This window comes from Scyliorhinus torazame, chromosome 11, assembly GCF_047496885.1.
Source record: "Scyliorhinus torazame isolate Kashiwa2021f chromosome 11, sScyTor2.1, whole genome shotgun sequence".
Taxonomy (NCBI): domain Eukaryota; kingdom Metazoa; phylum Chordata; class Chondrichthyes; order Carcharhiniformes; family Scyliorhinidae; genus Scyliorhinus; species Scyliorhinus torazame.
This window is the reverse complement of record NC_092717.1, coordinates 130968457-130983351: the sequence shown is the minus strand read 5'-3', so window position 1 is coordinate 130983351 and position 14895 is coordinate 130968457. Positions and strand designations below refer to the sequence as shown.

The 14895-nt window shown below is 46.4% G+C and overlaps 1 protein-coding gene across 3 annotated transcripts in view; it reads right to left on the bottom strand.

Annotated features, from left to right (window-relative positions):
- atp6v1h (ATPase H+ transporting V1 subunit H) overlaps positions 1-14895 on the bottom strand; it is a 155707-nt gene that overhangs the window by 63187 nt on the left and 77625 nt on the right. For all 3 annotated transcript variants that reach the window (XM_072467771.1, XM_072467772.1, XM_072467770.1), the window contains one exon: positions 785-963. In XM_072467771.1, coding sequence (XP_072323872.1) covers positions 785-963 — 179 coding nt within the window. The remainder of the gene's footprint in view (positions 1-784; positions 964-14895) is intronic.

Genomic DNA, 14895 nt, shown 5'->3' with positions numbered 1-14895 from the left:
CCCAGTCCTACAAATTTTCTCTAAGGTACTGCTCCAATTCCCTTTTGAAAGCTGATTGTAGCTGCCTCCACCACTCTCAGGTAGTGCATTCCAGATCCTAACTACTCACTATGGAATCAAATTTTTCTTCACATCACTGCTTATTCTTTTGCCGACCATCGTAAATCAGTGTCCTTCCACCAACAGGAACAGCTTCTCTCTATTTACTCTGTCCAGACTCATGACTTTGAGTACTTCGGTCAAATCCCCTCTCAATCATCTCTTTGCCTAGAACAGCTCCAGCTTCTCCAATCTATCCATGTAGATCAATGCCCTCATCCTTGAAACCATTCTCAAAAATATTTTTCGGCACCCTCTCTGAAGCTTTCACATTCCTTCCTAAAAAGTTCAGTTCACAATGCCCAGAATTGGGTAAATATTCCAGTTGAGGTCCAACCTAGGTTCCATAAAAGTTCATCACAACTTCCTTGTTTTTATACTCTACACTTCTATTTATAAAGCCCAAAATTCTTATACCGAGCTTAAGGAAAGGCATTACTTAAAATGGAAAGTTGATACATTCCTGAATTCAACACCTTCTCCATTTATAGTGACTTACTAATAACAGCTCTGGTATGACAGTTGAATAGTTATTTTGCAAAGTATTTAAATATGTCAGCCCACAATGAAGACACACCACAAATAATAATAATTACATGACTGTCTAATTCAACCATTTTTAGCAACAACTACTTTGCATCAGACCTTTGGTCACCGATAAATACGAAGTACCATTATAACTAACCTGAGATCTTGGACACTCTCTCCAAGCTTTTCCAAGAGGAATTTGATGTCATCAGCAATGTCTTCATCATCATATTTCTGCTGTTCAAGGTTCTCCAATTGTTTAAGGACTTTGCACTGAATCATTGCAAGTGCATATTCCTGATGGGTTTCTCTTTCAGCAGATTTTTCCAGAAGATTCTGATAAAATAAAATATTCAATATTTTACTCATGTTTAAAAGGAAGTACATCAAAGGTAAAGTTTCAAGGAATCTCAATAATAGAATGGGCACAATACAAACATTTTATGAACATTTATCAAAATGTATTTGATTAAGGCCTGTTTAATTTGGAGTTAAGCATCAAATCCCACATCTGCTTCATCACCAAACTACCTTTTCCCTACCTCCACCCTATTATAGCCTCTCTATTGCTCAAATTCTGATCCATACTTTTGTTATTGGTCCTTTTGGTGGGCATTATCCTTTGTTTCCCTCTATCATAAATCCTTGCTACTACCTTCAAAGCTACAACGGTACTGTTCCACCCCCATCTTTATAATCTTCACGAAACCTACACATCTTTCTTCATTCTTTTTATCTTCCAAATATCTACCCTGGTTGGCACTGCATTCTTTTCAATGGAAAGATGGCTGGCTTTGATAAAACTCAAATAAGAAAATAAGCTAATAGGCATTCTTATAGCTCTCCTGAAACCAGAACGAAACTGTTCTTTCTTTTTTAATTTAGAGTGCCCAATTCATTTTTTCCAATAAGGGGCAATTTTAGTGTGACCAATTCACCTACCCTGCACATCTTTTGGTTTGTGGGGGCGAAACCCACGCAGACACGGGGAGTATGTGCAAACTCCACATGGACAGTGACCCAGAGCCGGGATCGAACCTGGGACCTTGGCGCTGTGAGACAACAGGGCTAAGCCACTGCACCACCGTGCTGCCCAAACTGTTCTTTTCTTAGTTTCACATTAAACTTCTTCACTCTATTAGCATAAGTAATCTAAAACGCATGTTCAATAATTACTTTTCTGAAAGTGCTTAGCATCCAGGTTACTTCTGTAAATGTCCCCTCAGTTCTTCCATTTGAAGACTCAACTATTCATTAATTTAGTCTTTCCTGTTATCTTAATCATCTTCAAGTCAGGAGTGAAATGGAACACTCTCCACTTGCCTGGAAGAGTGCAGCTCCAACAACTCAAGAAGCTCGCACTATCCAGGACAAAGCAGCCCACTTGATTGCTCCCCCTTCCACAAACATTCAAACCCTCCATTGCCGACAAACAGTGGCAGCCGTGTGTACCATTTACAGGATGCACTGCAGTAACTCACAAGGTTCCTTAGACAATACCATCAAAACCCATGGCCACTACCATCTAGAAGGTCAAGAGCAGCAGATACCTGGGAACCCCACAACCTGGAGGTTCCCAAAGTCACTCACCACCCTGACTTGCTGGGGCAACATCCTGGAACTCTCTCCCTAACAGCATAGTGGGTGTACCTATATATCAAGGACTGCAGCGGCTCAAGAAGGCAACTCACCACCACCTTCTGAAGGGCAACTAGGGATGGCCAATAAATGCTGGCCTAACCAGCGACACCTACATTCCGTAAATGAATTTAAAAATTAAAATAAACAGGATTTGCTATTGTGATATTCTGTCCAACACCTTGTTTAATCCTTGCTTGCTTCATCTCACCCACCCTGCCTTATCCATACAATATTTGGTTTCATTAAAAAGCAGAAAATTTTGTAAATAAACAAGTCAGTGAAAAGAATGATGCAACAACATTGTGTGTTTAGTTGTACTCATGTTGTGGCCTACCAGTTCATGTCTGTGTTTACCCTGCAAACTAGTTCTAACCACATTCAACCACTCTGTTCCTATATTTCAACATATTAACTTTAATAATCTATCCTATCTAATCTAGACTTAGTATCTTCCTCAACCACTAATTCAGATGAAGTCCAAAGCTGCATACTTGTGCGAAAGTGTTTCTTCTGCTTTCTTTTCTAAATCTCTTACATTTAATCTTGCATCTATAACCTCATAACTTCTGAATAGTATGCTTCAATCAACCCCGCACTTTGTTTACATCATTTAGACATCGCATTGTTCATAATCTGTGTTACTTTACTAAAAAAAATTAAATCCATTAAATACAAGGTGTTATCTTTGATTTTTTTTGTAAACATAAGGCAAGATCTTCCGGCTGTTTCATGCGGAATTCATCAGTTGAAAACCAATGCCAATTTCATTCATTCTAAAAAAGCTGCTCTTCTACAATTTTTACTTTTCTAATCATTTTAAATCAAGTTTCTATCCTGCACCGCCAACCCCCCTCCCCCGCCAAAATTACATTCCATGAAATCTTCTCCTCGAAGGTGAGGAAGGAAAAGGAAGAAGAGGGGGAAAAATGCAAGGGGATAGAATATTCTCTTGATGGGGGACTTGTATGGCCAGCACCAACATTGCCTCAGTAGCATCAATACTGACTGAGCTGTCAAGCTCAGTCAACAACATATCTGCCAGGTTGGGCCTGCTGCAGGTGGAGAGAGATAAACATTCAGACTTCCTCTTAATAATCTGCCTGTCGCAGATGCATCTGTCCATGGTGGCTGTGACCACTGACACAGCCCTAGACACCCAGTCCCATCTTCACACGGAGGATGCCATTTGTTGTTGTGTGGAACTACCACCTTGCTAAATGGAATAAATTAAGAGATCTAGCAGTTCAAAGCTGGGCATCCATGAGGCACTGTGGCCATCAGCCGCAACACCAGAATTGTTTTCAACCACATTCAGTAATTGCATGGCTACATATCCCTCATGCTACCATCACCATCAGGACAGGAAGAAAACTTTTATTTTTATTTTTTATAAATGCTACCGTGAGGTCACGTGATGCAAGTGCAAGGAGCAACTGGATTTTCGCAAGCTCTGGCACTACTCATCTTTTAATCCCTTTTTTTAAAATCCTGATGCGCAACCCATTATTATTTGATCCTGGTGTATATGATCTCCGCTATGTTCCTGGTTAAATTTTGGTGATGGGAGACCGAGTTAAGTCGAGGAAATCCTGGTTTGATTGAGGGAGCCGATTGGACCCGGGCGTTTGATTGAGTCTGTCGGAGGCAGCTGTGTTGGGACCCGGTTCACAGTGGCTGTTAGCAGGCCGACGCTTGAGCAATGCTTTTGGCATAGAGATGATGGCTGCCATTGTGAGTGAAGTTATGGGCGACAGTCTTGGCTCCCCGGCACAGATTATTGGTGCTCACATTGATGAACTGTGAGATATTCTAAAGAGAATGGATGAAGCTGAGAAGAGAATCTTGCCAGTCGATGTGCTCCATGAAGGTGAGCCCCCCCCCTCAGTGGGGGCTCACCTTCAGCCTTTGAAAATCCTGCTACATTGTATGTTGAACATCCTGGCTAATGCAGGGAGATGTGGCCGGCGAAGGAGTATCCATGCGCCCAGCCTCCTTTATTTTTTAATAAATTTAGAGTACCCAATTATTATATTTTTTTCCAATTAAGGGGTAATTTAGCATGGCCAATCCACCTAACCTGCACATCTTTGGGTTGTGGGGTGAAACCCACGCAGACACAGGGAGAATGTGCAAACTCCACGCGGACAGTGACCCAGGGCTGGGGTTCGAACCGGGTCCTCAGCGCCATAGTCCCAGTGCTAACCACTGCACCACGTGCCACCCTCATGTGCCCAGTCTCCCGAGGGATGCTGGGATGAATTGAGAACTGGTTGCCATGCTTTCACAACCTTGATTTGAAGGCTGGGCATTTCGAAACCGATAGAGCACACTGTATCCGGTCTTCGAGGCCTGGGATTGGTCCAGGGCATTCTCCAGCCGATCGCCAAACATGATTTTTGCGTTGCCGACCAGAGAATCCTGCCCTTAGTCTCCCAAATGGAGAATTTCACCCAGTGTTCCTTATGAGGTTGTGCCGTTCTGTCCCTGGTATCATTTTTGCTAAAGTGTACAATGTAAAACCTTGGCTGACGTCTGTTGGCTAATCCTGGTGTTCCTCTCTTTCTGCGGTTTCCTTTCTTTACCAGGGTAGGCAAGGCGCTGATACAGGCTCTGGTTTGTTATATTTAATTCCAGAAGGTTTCCCTCATTTTGTCGAGGGAGCTTTGATGGTGTCTTGATGATTCTTCTTGCCACTGGGGTTTCATTGGTGGAAAATGGTTTAAGATTACCAGTGTGGCTGGGCCTGTACAGCGCATTTGATTTGGTTGCAGAAGAGTGAGGTATGCTGTGTAGTGAGTCTTGGCATGGCTCAAGTATTCTTGATATACTGGCTCCTGTATACGAGAGTGTACAGTGTCAAGGCACGTCTTGTACCTTTGGCGGCATCCTTTTTTCCCGTTCTCCTGGGCATCCTTTTATTCCTTGGTAGTCCTGTGAGGCGGAGTTAGGTTTTGCCTAATGGAGGAAGACATGCACCATAGGGCCATAGGTTTCTGGTTTTATCCTGATATGCCCTGCTCTTTTTGGTATCTGTGATAGCATGGCCTCTTTTAAGGGGCAGCATTTCGCAGGGCATGTGACCCACTCAGGACCCAGCACATGAGGGCATACAAAGCCCAACCAATGAGGGAAATAAGCACGAGGCCCTGAGAGCAGGGGTCTGGGCATTGTGGACCCGGGAGTCAAGGAATAAAGACTTGTATAATATAACTCTGTGCCTATATATAAATTAAACTTCATTGTTGTTTCCACTAAACCACTTTGTTATACAAGAAGCCTCCTGAGTGGGACTTCAGGTTGCGGTGATGCACTGCTAAGCCGCACGTTTCGGCAGCTCCCGTTCCAACGGACTTTTGGGCTCTTATCGGGAGCCCCAACGTAATTTTTTTTCGACCTAACCCAGTGTGGGGTGACGAAGGAAGGAGTCCCCCCGGGTGTGTATGGAAAGGAGCGGCGGTAGTGGCCAGATTGCGAAGGATCTTTTGGAGCAGCGGCAGAGAAGAGAAGGGAGAAGCAAGATGGCGGCGGATGGAGCCCAGATGGTATGGGGCCCGGACCAGCAGGAGTTTCTCCGACGATGTGTGGAGGAGCTCAAGAAAGAGGTGCTGGCGCCGATGCTACTGGCAATCGAGGGACTGAAGGAAACACAAAAGGTCCAGGCGATGGAGCTCCGTGGAGTGAAGGCAAAGGCAGCCGAAAAAGAAGATGAGATACAGGGCCTGGTGGTAAAAACGGAGACACACAAGGCACTACACAAGAGGTGCATAGAAAGGCTGGAAGCCCTGGAGAACAGCTCGAGGAGGAAAAACCTACGGATTCTAGGTCTCCCCGAAGGAGCAGAGGGAGCTGATGTTGGGGCTTATGTGAGCGTGATGCTCCACACACTAATGGGAGCTGAGGCCCCAACGGGCCCCCTGGAAGTGGAGGGAGTGTACCGGGTCCTCGTGAGAAGACCAAAGGCAGGTGAAACACCAAGAGCAATAGTGGTGAAGTTCCATCGCTACAGGGACAGAGAGATGGTCCTGAGCTGGGCCAAGAAAGCACAGAGTAGCAAATGGGAGAATGCAGTGATGCGTGTGTATCAGGACTGGAGTGCGGAGGTGGCGAAAAGGAGGGCGAGCTTTAACCGGGCCAAGGCGGTGCTCCATAGGAAGAAATAAAATTTGGGATGCTGCAGCCAGCGCGATTGTGGGTCACGCACCAGGGAAAGCACCACTACTTCGAGACGGCGGATGAGGCATGGACATTCATCCAAGAGGAGAAACTGGACTAGATTTGAGAGTTTGATGCTTGGAGAGAAGCAGCGAGGTGGTGGTACAGAAATGTAAAGTGGGGAAAGGGGAGGGCTATTGTACAGCAATGTTGGACGGGGAATGTTTTCTCCCCCCCGATGGGGGGGGGGGGGGGGGGGGGGGGGGGGGGGGGGACACGAAGAAATGTGGGCGCCGTTGGGAAAAGGGACAGGGAAGGGGAATGAGGGAACTGCGCCATAGGGGGCGGGGCCGAGAGGAAAGCGCGGGTATTTTTCCCGCGCTATGGAAATTATAGCGGGAAAACGGGCGCAGGAAGGAAGGGAGCCCCACACGCAGGGAGGTCAAAGAGTGAACAGGGGAAGCCGAGGTCAGCCAGAGTTAGCTGACTTCCGGAAGCAATATGGGGGGAGTAACCAAGCTAGAGGGGGGGGGGGGGGGGAATTAACTGGGTTGCTGCTGCTGAGTGCAAGGGGGAGCTGGTAAGAGATGAGGTGGTCGGAGCGGGAAGGCGCTGCCTGGGGGACAGACGGGTGCGCGGGACCTGGATGAGGAGATGGCCTAAAAAAGGGGATGGCTAGTCGACGAGGGGGTGGGGGGGGGGGGGGCTGAATGGCCCCCCAATCCGGCTGATCACGTGGAATGTGAGAGGCTTAAAATGGGCCGATTAAGAGGGCACGGGTGCTTGCGCACAAAGAGACTGAAGGCGGACGTAGTCATGCTCCAGGAGACGCACCTGAAGGTGGCGGATCAGGTTAGACTAAGAAAAGGATGGGTGGGACAGGTATTCCACTCAGGGTTGGACGCGAAAAACAGAGGGGTGGCAATATTGGTGGGGAAATGTGTATCATTCGAGGCTAAGAATATAGTGGTGGACAGTGGGGGCAGATATGTGATGGCGAGTGGCAGACTGCAGGGAGAGGCGGTTGTGCTGGTGAATGTATATGCCCCGAACTGGGATGACGCGGGATTCATGAAGCGAATGCTGGGACGTATCCCGGACCTGGAGGTGGTAAATTTGATAATGGGGGGGGGAAATTTTAAACAGTGCTGGATCCAGGGCTGGACCGGTCCAGATCCAGGACCGGGAGAAGGCCGGCAGCGGCCAAGGTGCTTAAGGGATTTATGGAACAAATGGGGGGAGTGGATCCGTGGAGATTCGCCAGGCCGATGGCTAAAGATTTCTTTCTTCTCCCACGTCCATAAGGTATACTCCAGGATAGACTTTTTCGTTTTGGGAAGGGCACTGATCCCGAAGGTGGCAGGAACGGAGTACTCGGCCATAGCTGTTTCAGACCACGCCCCGCATTGGGTGGATCTGGAACTAGGAGAGGAAAGGGAGCAGCGCCCACTCTGGCGACTAGATATGGGACTACTGGCGGACGAGGGGGTCTGCGGAAGGGTGAGGGGGTGTATTGAGCGATACCTGGAGGTCAACGACGATGGGGAGGTTCAGGTAGGGGTAGTATGGGGAAGCGCTGAAGGCGGTGGTTAGAGAGCTGATCTCCATCAGAGCCCACAAGGGGAAACAAGAGGGCAAAGAAAGAGAGAGATTAGTGGGGGAAATTTTAAGGGTGGATAAAAAATATGCGGCGGCCCCAGATGAAGCGCTATACAGAGAAAGACGAAGACTACAGACTGAGTTTGACCTGCTGACCACAGGAAAGGCAGAGGCACAGTGGAGGAAGGCACAGGGGATGCAATACGAGTATGGGGAAAAGGCGAGCCGGCAGTTGGCCCACCAACTTCGGAAGAGGACGGCGGCGAGAGAGATCGGGGGAGTTAGGGACGAAACAGGAAATATGGAGCAGAGAGCAGGGAAAGTGAACGAGGTGTTCAAGACCTTTTATGAGAGGCTATATAAGTCCCAACCCCCGGGGGGAAAAGAAGGAATGCTACACTTTCTGGACCAGCTAAGGTTCCCGAAGGTGAAGGGGCAGGAGGTGGCAGGTCTGGGAGCGCCAATCGAGGTGGATGAGGTGATTAAAGGACTGGGGAACATGCAGGCAGGGAAGGCCCCGGGACCAGACAGGTTTCCGGTGGAATTCTACAGGAAGTATATGGATCTGTTGGCCCCGCTTTTGGCGAGAACCTTTAATGAGGCTAAGGAAAGGGGAATGCTACCCCCGACAATGTCGGAGGCGACGATATCGCTAATCCTGAAACGAGATAAAGACCCGCTGCAATGCGGGTCATACAGGCCTATCTCACTCCTAAATGTAGATGCCAAACTGCTGGCCAAAGTGATGGCGACAAGGATAGAGGATTGCGTCCCAGGGGTGGTGCATGACGATCAGACAGGGTTTGTAAAGGGGAGACAACTGAATGTTAATGTACGAAGGTTGCTGGGGGTGATGATGACGCCCCCACCGGAGGGGGAGGCAGAGATAGTGGCGGCAATGGATGCAGAGAAGGCATTCGATAGGGTGGAGTGGGACTATCTGTGGGAGGTGCTGAAGAGGTTTGGGTTCAGTGAGGGGTTTATTAGATGGGTCAGACTCTTATATGGGGCCCCGATGGCAAGCGTAGTCACAAACCGGCAAAGATCGGGGTATTTTCGGCTACATAGGGGTACAAGACAAGGGTGTCCCCTGTCCCCGTTACTGTTCGTGTTGGCAATTGAACCACTGGCCATAGCACTGAGGGATTCTAAGAAGTGGAGGGGGGTACTTAGAGGGGGAGAGGAACACAGTGTCGCTCTACGCGGATGATCTACTGCTATACGTTGCGGACCTGGTAGAGGGGATGCCAGAAGTAATACAGATACTTAGGGAGTTTGGAGAGTTCTCGGGATATAAACTAAATATGGGGAAGAGCGAGCTTTTTGTAATGCACCCCGGGGAACAGGGTAGGGGAATAGATGCTCTGCCGCTGAGGAGAGTGGAAAGGAACTTCGGATACCTGGGGCTCCAGGTGGCCAGGAACTGGGGAACCCTGCATAGACTTAACCTGACGCGACTGATGGAGCAGATGGAGGAGGACTTTAAGAGGTGGGATATGGTGCCACTGTCGCTGGCGGGCAGAGTGCAGGCAGTTAAAATGGTGGTCCTCCCGAGGTTTCTTTTCGTGTTTCAGTGCCTCCCCATTCTGATCACAAAGGCCTTTTTTAAAAAATAGATGGAGCATTACGAGCTTTGTGTGGGCAGGAAAGACCCCGAGAGTAAAGAGGGGTTCCTGCAGCGCAGTAGGGACAGAGGGGGACTGGCGCTGCCGAGTCTGAGCGACTACTATTGGGCCGCCAATGTGTCGATGGTCTGTAAGTGGATAAGGGAGGAAGAGGGAGCAGCGTGGATGAAGCTGGAGATGGCGTCCTGTAAGGGAACGAGCCTAAAAGCGCTGGTGACGGCGCCGCTGCCGCTCTCCCCGAAAAGGTACACCACAAACCCAGTGGTGGTGGCAACCTTGAGGATCTGGGGGCAGTGGAGGTGACATAGGGGAGTGACGGGTGCCTCGGTGTGGTCCCCGATAAGGAATAACCACAGGTTTGTCCCAGGGAGGATGGATGGGGGGTTCCAGTGTTGGCATCGAGCAGGAATTAGGAAGCTGAGGGACCTGTATATAGACGGGACGTTTGCAAGTCTGGGAGCGCTAGAAGAAAAATATAAGTTGCCCCCAGGGAACGCCTTCAGATATATGCAAGTGAGGGCATTTACAAGGCAACAGGTGAGGGAATTTCCACAGCTCCCGACGCAGGGGATCCAAGATAGAGTGATTTCGGGGGCATGGGTTGGAGAGGGCAAAGTGTCCGAAATATACCGGGAGATGAGGGACGAGGGGGAGGCGATGATAGAGGAGCTGAAGGGAAAATGGGAAGACGAGCTGGGGGAAGAGATTGAGGGGGGGCTTTGGGCGGATGCCCCAAGTAGGGTAAATTCCTCGTCCTCGTGTGCCAGGCTTAGCCTGATTCAATTTAAGGTTCTACATAGAGCACATATGACAGGAGCAAGACTGAGCAGGTTTTTCGGGGTCGAGGACAGGTGTGGGAGGCGCTCAGCAAGCTCGGCGAACCACACACACATGTTCTGGTCGTGTCCGACACTGCAGGAGTTCTGGGCGGGTGTGGCAAGGGTAATTTCAAAGGTGGTGAAGATCCGGGTCAAGCCAGGCTGGGGGTTAGCTATATCTGGGGTTGCAGAAGAGCCGGGAGTGCAGGAGGCGAAAGGGGCCGATATTTTGGCCTTTGCGTCCCTAGTAGCCCGGCGTAGGATTCTGCTCATGTGGAAGGAAGCGAAACCCCCGGGCGTGGAGGCCTGGATAAACGACATGGCAGGGTTCATAGGATTGGAACGAATAAAATTTGTGTTGAGAGGATCGGCTCAGGGGTTCTCCAGGCGGTGGCAACCGTTCCTTGACTATCTCGCGGAACGATAATGAAAAGATAGAAATGACAGCAGCAGCAACCCAGGAAGGGGGGGGGGGGGGGGGGGGGGGGGAGAGCACTATTCTGTGTTTTTGCTATTTGTTTTTTCTTTTTAGTTTTTGTTGTAAGTTCACTATATTATTTAAATAATGCGATCTACTAGTTAATGTATAATCTCTTGTTGAGTTGTAAAAACGGAAATATTTTTGTTTGAAAAATGTAATAAAATATATATATTTTTTAAAAAAGAAGCCTCCTGAGTGATACCTCATGCTACTATCCTTATATTCTTTCATATGCCATCTGACCACGATTACAATGTTTAGTAATCTATGAATATTTGCATGTGGAATAACGATCACTCTGTACTGTACCAGATTTTGGGGAAGTGTTGCATCTTGTGGTTATATGTAAAATACCCCCTTAGAACTAATGTCTTTGCGGATTATTTTTGTATTTCTTTATTTTGGGGTTAAAGAATCATTAACTGGCACCAGCAGAGGTATAGGTAGGTCTCATATCTGAGAAAAAGATCATCATGTATCACTGGTGACTCTGGTATAATTGAAGTTGGGGGAGGTATGCATTGATGCACACCTCAACGGGTGTACAGCAATCTTTTCTTCAATTGTCTTTGGCTGTATGTGCAATCGCTACAAGTGAAGGCGTGCACCATTTTATCATGTTTTCGTGGCTCTATCATCTTCTCCCCCATCTCATAAGAACTAGGAACAGGGGTAGGCCATCTGGCCCCTCGAGCCTGTTCCGCCATTCAATGAGATCATGGCTGATCTTTGTGGACTCAGCTCTACTCTCCGGCCCGTACACCATATCCCCGAATCCCTTTATTCTTTAGAAAGGTATCTATCTTTTTCTTAAAAACGTTTAAAGAAGGAGCCTCAACTGCTTCACTGGGCAAGGAATTCCAGAGATTCACAACCCTTTGGGTGAAGAAGTTCCTCCTAATTTATCCATTCCCCATATAAACAGAGGTACCAGGTTTAATGGTTACGCTGAGCCAACTGTGTTGGTCTTCTCTTTTTCTGTATTTATGTACACAGAGCATTTATGCTATACTGTACCAGCTTTGAAGCTCTATTGCATTATTTGTAAAAATGGAAAGCTCTAATAAAAATATATTTTTAAAATGCTACCTTTAGGCAAATATTGCTCTGTTGTTATCGTTGTTGTTTAAAGAGTTGAACATGAAACAAGAAAATGCAAATAGGACAATATATTTGGCCTGTGAGACACTTATGAAAATGTGCCCATGGAAAAACTCTATACATCACCCACCCACCTTGTTCACAATTAATTGGATAACATGTTGGTTTACAAGAACGGTAGTATTATATCATAAATTAATAAGGTACAGCCTTTTTAAAAAACTGGCCATTGTTATGGGCCAGGGTTTTAGAGAACCCCAAAGTGTATCATGGAGTTCACCTGACCCACAACTTTTAATAGATTGTGGTATGGGGAGCACACGGCCCACTCTACAGATGTGGTTCAGCAGAAATGGAAAAGTATTTTTTTTAAAGAAAAACAATGTTTATTCTATGAACTCAAGTTAACCTTTTTAAAACATAGTGAACATCTTAGCAGCCATCAATTCAAATACAACCCCCAAAGAATACAGCACTAAGTAATCCTTGAGCTTTCCTTTTAACATCCATAAGACTTAAAACAAAACCTTTTAACAGGAGCACCTCAGGTTTAAATTCACTACTGAGAACAGTTACCACATTGAGATCAGCAAATGAACATTCATAAGCTTGCAGAGATTCACACACATCCTGCTGTGATTGCAGCTTCTCCAAAACTAAAATGAAACCAAACCCACCCTGCAGCAAAAAGCCTAAAGCAAAAGTAAAAAGCTGACAGACAGCCCAGCTCCACCCACTCTGACATCACTGCAGTAGTAAACACACATTTCTTAAAGGTACTCTCACTACAGATAGGTGTACATACCCATTTATGAACACCCATTTCTTAAAGGTACTCTCACATGACACCATTCAAGGCAAGGAATTCTAATTGCTGCAAGTAAAAAGGCAGCTTTAATCACTCGTTTGTATTTGTTCTTCAGATGCAAGAGTTGCAAGCTTAGCCAGCATTTGTTCCCCATCTCTCATTGCCCTGGTGATTGCGAGCTGCCTTCTTGAACTACTGCAGTCTATGTAGTGTACGAAAACCCACAGTAGAAAGGGAATACCAAGATTTTAACCTATCGAAAGTGAAGAAAAGGTGTTATGGTTCCAAGCCAGAATGTTATGTGGCTTGAGGGGTGGTGGTATTTCCATGGGTCTGCCGCTCTTGCCCTTCTCTAGGTTGTACAAATTGAGTGTGTGGAAGGTACTGTCGAAAGAGCCTTGATGAGTTCCTGCAGTGCATTTTGTAGATGGTACACATTAAAATTTAACTCGGGGCAGAATGTTATCATTTTTTGACATAGACAAGAAAAGCGGTATGTAACCCGCTGGCTACACTGCCAGCTTTGCCCACCATATTTTTTGATACCTAGTTAAAATATTTTCAGAAGGCGGGTCCCACAACATCACGATGGCATGGCAGGCCAGCAATCTTGACTTTCCAAGAGATTGGAGTGCCCTTTTTGCAGTGATGTTAGAGGGAGCGAATATTGAAGGTGTTGGAAGATGTTCAAACTAGGCCAATTTTGGATGCAATGTGTGCCCAGATTTCCAACTGCATCAAAATTGAAACTACAAATCATATAGTTTACCCACACCTGGCAGGAATCAAATTATTACTTACTCAATGAGAAAGCCAATTTTAATAACTACTGTAATAGTTATGCTGTATCCTTGCCATTTAATATATTTATTTTCCAGTTAAAGCCAAAGTCAGTTTAATGCAGAGTTAATGGGCCACCTTCCCAAGTTAAGGAAAAGCATAAGGGAATGCAACGTGTTCAGCTGAAATAAAATTGCACATACGCTGTTAAGAGTGCTCTGTTTCATTAAACAATGGCGGGATTTTTCACATGCCGCCCATCCCCACCCCCTGGGCAAACGCGATTCGCCATGGCAGATGTGGCCCACCATTGGCTGGCAGCAGGATCTTTTGATCCCGCCGCTGTCAATTTGGTTTCCTGCTCTATGCATCCCCTGCCACCGGAAAACCCGCTGTCGCGTCGGTGGGACGGGATGATCAAACCCGCGAGAACAGCCGGAAAATTCCGGCCAATAACTATATTATTTCATAATCCTTTACCTTGTGTCTTAGGAGTTTGATGAAATACATTCAATGTAAATATATAACAGCATGATGCCACTGTCAGGTTATTTACTCATTTATTTGATATCTAGCAAAACCAAATATTGAAAAATAAAGTCTGTGATGAGGCTCTAACCTTTTAAGACTAAACTGAGATTTTAAAGTGGAGGCATAAAATATAGTGCAGTATCTAAATTTACCAAGCAGAGTTTCAAACAACATTCCTAAATCAAGGAAAGGATAGATACAATTGAAACTTTGTGCACATGGGAATCACCCAAAGGAATGTTCAAAAATATTGGAACTAAAATAATCTGGACTAAATTCAGACTAATCTAGACTAGTGTGGAGATGGTTGCATGTTGGCAATGTCGCTAGATTAGAAATCCAGTGACCCAGGCTAATGCTCTGGGAACTAAGGTTCACACCCCATCTGCAGCTGGTGAATTTAAATTCAATACTAAACCTGGAATACCAAGTTATTGCTCCTCGGTCATCATGAAAACTATCACAGATTGTTATTAAAAAAAATAAAAATCTGGTTCACTAATGTCCTTTGGAGAAGGAAATCTGCCTTCCTCACTTGGTTTGGCCTACATGTGATTCCAGACCCACAGCAGTATGGTTGATCCTCAATTGCCCTTACCATGTGAAGCAAGGGCAATTAGAGATGCGCAACAAATGTTGGCTTTTCCAAACACTCCCATATCATATGAAAGAACTTTTAAAAGTCTTAAAACAGCTAAAAATGTAATTAAATTGTTTTAAATGACCAGATGA